The sequence below is a fragment of the Penaeus japonicus genome, unplaced genomic scaffold (genome assembly GCF_977035675.1).
Source record: "Penaeus japonicus unplaced genomic scaffold, GWHDUDI00000001_assembly GWHDUDI00000018, whole genome shotgun sequence".
Lineage (NCBI taxonomy): Eukaryota > Metazoa > Arthropoda > Malacostraca > Decapoda > Penaeidae > Penaeus > Penaeus japonicus.
This window is the reverse complement of record NW_028234420.1, coordinates 27,462,232-27,469,731: the sequence shown is the minus strand read 5'-3', so window position 1 is coordinate 27,469,731 and position 7,500 is coordinate 27,462,232. Positions and strand designations below refer to the sequence as shown.

Below are 7,500 nucleotides of genomic sequence, written 5' to 3'. Positions count from 1 at the left end.
AGTCTCTCCTCCTCCTCCTTCCTCTTGGCCAGTGCTTCCTTCATGGCTGCTAGCATCTTGGCACTGGGTTTGCCCTTCTTTGACTTGGTTTCCTCCTCCTTCTCAGGCTCTCCCTTCTTCTTCTTTTTGCCTGGGGGGGGGGAGGGAGAAAGGTGAGGAGTTGAGGAAGAAGGAATGGGAAGGTGGGGAAGTGGAGAAGGGATGACAGAAGGACACAGAGGGGGAAGGTGGAGAGGGAAAGTGAGGGAGATAGAAGAAGGTGACCAGGTAGGGAGAAGGAGATGGGAGGTTGGGAGGTAGGGTAATGGGGAGGGGGAGACAGAAGATAGGGAGGTGGTGAGACAACACTATTTAGCAAGGCCTTAATCAATAAACATTCTTCAAAATCTTAATCATTAATATTATCCATTTGCAGACACAATAAGGTATTCTTCACCTGCACTCTCTCTCACACCAGACAAATCAAAGTTTTTTCATCAATTATGCATTTCTTTATAAAATATAATAAGATCATTATCCTAATCAAATCTCCCTCTTTAAAATATGTCTGCAGAAACTATCCACATGAGCTACCTACATTTTCCATCTACCTAAAAACAAGTTAAAATTTCTCAATCCAACTTTAACCCATTCGTGCTGGATGACGTGCTGACACGTTTTGTGTTTTTTGCTTCAGAAGCCGGTGACAAGATATTTGGGCAAGGCTGGCAGCCCAGGCTCGCGGCTTGTGAGCCCAAGAATCTCAAGGCGTTGGGCTTATGCTTTCGATAACCCCAGCATTACGACCATTCAAAGCCAGAATCGCCCAGGCATGAATGGGTTAAGCATACACATACTTGGGTTTGTCTGTATTGCTGCCTCTCAATCTTCTATTTCTCTCTAACTATGCTTGTATCTGTCTGTCACCTCTTTGTTTTATAGGCATAAATGTCTAACTTATCTATCAATCAATTTACTTATCCATCCTCCAATCCATCTACTTACCCATCTATCCAGTTACATTTCAGTCAATCCATTTTTTCATCTATTTCTTTACATAATCTTTTATCCCTTCACCCACTTATATATATCTGCATCTCAGTCTGTTAACCTATCTTCCCATTTTCTTTCTTTTTCTTGTCTATCTATCCATGACTCAATTGATTTTTCCATATCAATCAATCAATCAATTTTTCTTTCCATCTATTCAATCATCCGCCTACCTATCCATACCTCATTCTGTCTGTCCATTTGTCCATCCATCCACCTACCTATTGCATACCCAAACAAAGCACAAGAAAACAGACAGACTACTCACCATCTGCTTTGGCATCCGTCCGTCCGTCCATCCATCTATCCATCCACCTACCTATTGCGTAACCAAACAAAGCACAAGAAAACGGACAGACTACTCACCATCTGCTTTGGCATCCGTCCGTCTGTCCGTCCATCTATCTATCCATCCACCTACCTATTGCGTAACCAAACAAAGCACAAGAAAACGGACAGACTACTTACTATCTGCTTTGGCATCCATCTATCCGTCCGTCCATCCATCTATCTATCAATCCATCCACCTACCTATTGCATAAACAAACAAAGCACGAGAAAACGGACAGACTACTCACCATCTGCTTTGGCATCAGCAGCTTCAGCCTTGGAGTCGGCCTAAAAGAAGAGGGAAAAGATTAATGCCCTTTTTGCAGGAAGGAAGAGACAGAGGCAGAGAGTGGCAGAGAGTGGTAGAGACAGAGGGAGAGAAACTTAAAAACTAAAAAACTAGAAACTAGAAAAAAAAAGATAAGTTAAAATGAGTAATTGAGTGAAAAAAATAAACAATAAGAAAAAAAATCAAAGAGAAGGAGAGAAATCAAATGAAAAAAGAGACAAACTGAATTTTAAAAAAATACCTAAAACTCACAAACTCCATTTACAATTTGTATATTTACCTTGGCTTCTGCAGCGTCTTTGTTTTTCTTTTTCTTCTTCTTGCTGGCCGCACTCTCTTCTTGAGCTTCCTCCTAATGATAAGAGAAAGTCAGATACAGTTAATTAAATCAGTAAATGAAAGAGAACGAAAGAATGAAGGGAGACAGAAAGAGGGAGAGAGGAGGAGGGGGGAGGGGAGGGGAGGAGGGAGAGGGAGAATTAGGAACAGTTTATCATTCACATATGAAAGTCAATTTACTGCCAATAATAATGATGGAAAATGAATAAAAAAAAAAAGTTCAATCACCCGGAGGGTAGAGAAAACCCTTTCCTCGTCCCTCTAATTTTTATCCAGTAGACCACCCACTTTGACAACCAGTTAGGTCATTAGGCACCCCGTTGGCAATGGGTTAAATCAATGTAAACTTCAAACCATAAATTGGATTTGAGAGAGTGGATTCCAAACCTAAGCATTCTCAGCAAGTTCCTCAAAATCAACCAAAATCTTTGATATTAACCCTCTCTGGACGGGTGGTACAGTACTGTACCGCGCATTCAAAAGCCCAGTGGCCGGGCGGCACAGTATTGTGCCAGCCATTCAATTGATTTAGGCCTAATAATTCGAACGCCCCGGCATTGGGACATTCAAGGCTGGAATGCCCCCGTCGTAAGTGGGTTAAACCCAATGTTTTAGAATCTAATTCGTAATTAAGAAATCTGAGATAAGTGACAAAGACCTTCCGAAATCTAATTCAAACCAAGAAATCAGATCTGGTTAATCAAAACCTAATTCAAATCTGCGACATAAGCCTTCCCCACCACCACCCCTAAACCTCACCTTGGGCGGCTCGACTTCAGCCTCGGGTTCATTCTGCTTCTTTTTCTTGCCCTTCTTCCCCGTGTCCTGCTGCTCCTCCTCCTTGGCCTCATCCTCCTGGGCCTTCTTCTGTTCCTTCGGATCTTCCTTGGGTTTCTCCCCCTTGTACTCCAGCTCCAGCTCCTGTAGCATCTTGTCCAGGTCTTCGTCATCATCATAGCCCTTCTTCTTCCCCTTCTTCCCCTTTTTCCCTTTCTTCCCCTTGTCGTCGTCTAAGGCTGGGGCTGCCTCTTCTTCCTTCTCCTTCTCCTCCTCTTTCTGTTTGTTTATATTCTTACTGTCCTCATCTGCATCTGCATCTGCATCTGCATCCTTCCTGGTTTTCTGTCAAGGAAATTGGACATTAGTGTTGCCTGGAGTATGCACAGATATAGGTGCAGTATAACTATATTGTGGAACATGAAGTATCTTCTATAAATTTCTGTGTCATATAAATTATAGTAGTATTATAATATATTATTATTATTATTATCATTATCATTATTAGTAATAGTAGTAGTAATAATAGTAAAACATGATAAAAAAATAAATCAAAAGTAAAGTACAAAAAACATACTGATTCACATTTAACCCTTCCAAGATTGGCCACATCTCACGATTTTTGGCCTGGGTTGGTTATCATAAGACACGTTTTCTATTATTTTCCAGATTTGTAGTAAAATATATGAGCATTTGGTAAAGTGCATTAGTTTTTCGAGGAGAGGGAGAGGGAGAGGGAGAGGGGGGGAGAGAGAGGGAGGGAGGGAGAGAGGGAGAGAGAGAGAGAGAGAGAGAGAGAGAGAGGGAAGGGAGGGAGGGAGGGAGAGAGAGGGAGAGAGAGAGAGAGAGAGAGAGAGAGGAGAGGGGAGAGAAAGAGAGAGAGAGAGAGAGAGAGAGAGAGAGAGAGAGAGAGAGAGAGAGAGAGAGAGAGAGAGAGAGAGAGAGAGAGAGAGAGAGAGAGGAAAGAAAGAAAGAAAGAAAAAAAATGCTACAACCCCATGAAAAATATATGTTGATAAAAAAAAAATAATGAGTACCAAATATCAACTTAAGAAGGTAACATCAAAATTATTAATCTCCTATATTCAAAATTTGCCCATTTCTCCCCCCATCTCAACACCAGCAACCCACTTTCTTCTCCTTCTTTTCGGGCACAGGTTCGGGGGTGGTCTCCTCGGGGGGCTGCTCTCCCGCCTCAACCATTCTCATCTGCTCCAGCTCCCTGGCGATGTCATCCTCCCAGTCCTGGTTCTTCTTCTTGCCTTTCTTGCCTTTTTTGCCCGCATCAGCGGCGCTGTCCGGCATGCCATCGGCCGCTATGTCCTCCACCTCGCCATTCCTGTGGGTTAGGGGACAGGAATGTATGGAGGCTTGAAAAGGATTCGTAATGAACTGATTGTCACCAGAACAATAAAGGGAGAAACAGGAAAACACACAAATATGCCATAGTTACATGTTTACATGTTTCTCCGTCACTGATATCTGTTCCAAAACTTGTACTTATGGCTAACAATAAAAAATTCAGTAGGTGCTTTGAAAACATACACTTTACTGTAATTAATAATTTATCTTTATCATACATAGCATTCCTATCATTAAGATCTATCCTGATACATAAATAATTAACCCATTCCCGACGGGGGAATTCTAGCCTAGAATGTCCAAATGCCGGGGCGTTCGAATTATTAGGCCTAAATCAATTGAATGGCTGGCACAATACTGTGCCGCCCGGCAACTGGGCTTTTGAATGCGCGGTACACATGCTGTACCACCCGTCCTGTGTGGGTTAATACAAATAGTAAATATTTCCACCATTCCTATCATTCAGATCTATCCTGATTCTTAAATAATTAATACAAATAGCAAATATTTCCAGCTTAAAAAAAAAAAAAAAAAAAAAAAAAGATTTTATCACATTATGCTATCTATATATCACATTTTGGGTACATAATATTATGTCTGTATTTTTTTCCCCTGTTCTTTCTGCCCATCAAAGCTTTATCAAAATAGATTCTTAATTAAAACTGGTATCAATACTAACTGAAATGTTACACTGGTATTAATAAGATTGTACCCTTACTTGATAATCCTTGTAATAATGATAAAATGAAATAAAGCCAATCTTTGAAAAACACCAAACCCTTTCTCCTCACATTCCCATATTCGATCTATGATTTTCTTACCCTTTCCTTGGGTAAACCTCTTAACTTTACCTTACGATGATCAGTCATTTACCCAAATGGAGAGAGAGGCATAAATGAGACTGAATAACTTCACAATGTCATAAGATGTAAGTAATCAATTCCAATTAAATCTTCATCAGAATTACGTTCCAGTACCTTTTAATACTACTAAAACAACAAAAACAATAACTAAACACACAAATGCATGCACGCATGCAAGCACATATGCAGAAAGACACACATATATCTTCCTAATAAAGTTTTTCTAAACATTCCTTCTGCGATAAATTTACTAAAGGCAACTTTCCCTTGTTATGTAACATGTTGCAATGTAGCATAAAACCTCACAACAATGCCACATAACATAAAACATGACAAATTAATCTAGCAAGTGTAGCAATGTTGCATCATATATTGGTATCAAAGATACTCATAATACAAGATGAAGCAGTACAAGGAACCAATACTTCAATGAACAATGACTTCAGTCATAATTTTCACCAAATAAAAATAAAGTTGTAAAAAACATAAACCTACTGGTTAATGTGGACAAGAAATTGACACTGCCTACATTCCTTTTGCACTCTGCAATGGTCAACAGATCTCCACCACGTATACATGATAATTCAATAGGGTGGTCTACAAACTGTATACACAGTGATCATTATTACAGTAATGATAGGTGTTATTCTTTTGATAATTATTTGCAATTGTCAATTTGCAATAATTATGTCATCGAAGAAAATCTCAGAATTCATCAATCTATTGATTCCTTTTACTACTGACCTCAATGCTTTAGAAACACAGGTAATTATCCGAGTTAAAACATATAGAGATATAAAAATATTAATGTAATGGTCATAAATAAAACAGAAGAAAACTCTGGCAGGCATAAATAATGTTCTGCACAAAATAAGGGTAAGTCCACAATTATCTATCAAAGTCTGCTGTGGTCTCTGCATCTTTGGCAATCCAGAAATGGCCAACAAATCTCTACCACATATAATCTGGCAAGATAAATTCTTGCAGGTCTCCGAGATGATTTACTGTTAAATAAGGTGCCAGTTCAAGCACTGTATGGCCAAAATATATGCAACCGAGATGTGTTATTTTTTTCCTGATTGAAAAGCACAGTGGCCAGGGTATCACTTAATGCAGTTTGAATAATTATCGAGACATCAGTGTCACATAATTTGGGGGTGAAGTAGTCTTATGTATAACTGTTCTAATTTGAAGTTGGTACACATGCACAAACTAAAGCTTACATTCTTTGATCCAAACCTTATTAGGTATTACTAACTCTATATTTCATAATTTGGAAGTTCTGTATTTATTTTTGGGACTTTATTTTCAATGTTTAATAAAGAATCACAAATACTAATGGAGAGGGGAGGGGGGGGGGGTTGCTAACTGTGTAATGAGAGGATGCCGAGCACTGAGGGCAAGAGGCCATATGCCAGATGGGCCGGAAAAAGTGGGAGTTCCTCAAGAGGGAATATTTAGTGTTTTCAAGACATTTTTCAAGTATTCTGGAACAAATTGTGGAACCTTTTTAACTGATTATTGCCATAAACATGGTATTTGTAATGAGCATGCAATTCAGGCTCTCATGCTTTCAGTAAGAAAATTAATACACAAAAAATTATTTAAAATTATCAGAATATATAATTTCAACTGACATTTAGTCACATATTTCTGTAAATTGTGTAATACTCTGTTATAGAAGCGCAATTTATCAATCTACAGGGACGCCTAAGCTTTGTCTGGTTCCAAATTAGCAGTCATTGGATGGCCCAAAAGTTCTCGATCTTTCCTGGATATATAGCCTGGAGGTTTGTTGGCCTTTGCTAAATTGCTGCATTATCGAACACTGAGGTCACACTCATCACTTGAGTCTTTGGGGGGGCATATTTGTGGGCAATTGTGGGATTCTCTGAACTTGCTTTAAATTGTTTCCCGAGTTATGTTGCCTTTTTTTTTATTCATTCTGAACAGCCATGGCCTCGATTTCTCTTTTCATCGTTGTAATCATCATAACAATATTTACTGACAGAGGGGAGTGGTTTTTAAGTTATCCGAGTTTGCTCTCATTTTTAACTCATTGCAGACGGGAGACAGATTCGCTTGCCAAGTCTCCAACCAAGTCCAAGCAACTTTATTTTTTTGTATTTGTGTACTGTCATGAACGAATACAAAACACATAACCATATACAGTGAAGATAACATAAAGAGGTAGGTAAGAGGAAAGAAACCTGTGCTTGCGATTATGATTGCCACTGTAAAAGGCATTTTAGACACTGGGCATGGTTTGAATCAACTTCCTCTACTCGTTCTGCCGGCACATTCATCATCTGTGGTACTTTAGAGCAAGAGGTCTTTAATTTGCTATGTATCGTCGCTCTATAAGATAATGCTTGCTAGAGACCATGGATGGGTGCAATTCAAGGCTCTTTCTCCTGCTGGTGCTAGAAGAAAGTGGTGCCATCTAGGTTTTGGAAGTTATGTTTGCTCAATATTATGGGAATTATAGTAATTATGACTAAAATTGTCATC

At 39.3% G+C, this 7,500-nt stretch overlaps 1 protein-coding gene across 1 annotated transcript in view; it reads right to left on the bottom strand.

Annotated features, from left to right (window-relative positions):
* The window catches only part of eIF5B (eukaryotic translation initiation factor 5B), a 27,688-nt gene that overhangs the window by 19,080 nt on the left and 1,108 nt on the right, over window positions 1–7,500 (bottom strand). The window contains exons 2-6 of the mRNA XM_043031227.2: window positions 3,896–4,103; window positions 2,747–3,109; window positions 1,929–2,000; window positions 1,608–1,647; window positions 1–130 (exon numbers count right to left, since the gene is read on the bottom strand). The exon at window positions 1–130 is cut by the window's left edge and continues 43 nt beyond it. Of these exons, the coding sequence (XP_042887161.2) occupies window positions 1–130; window positions 1,608–1,647; window positions 1,929–2,000; window positions 2,747–3,109; window positions 3,896–4,103 (813 nt within the window). The remainder of the gene's footprint in view (window positions 131–1,607; window positions 1,648–1,928; window positions 2,001–2,746; window positions 3,110–3,895; window positions 4,104–7,500) is intronic.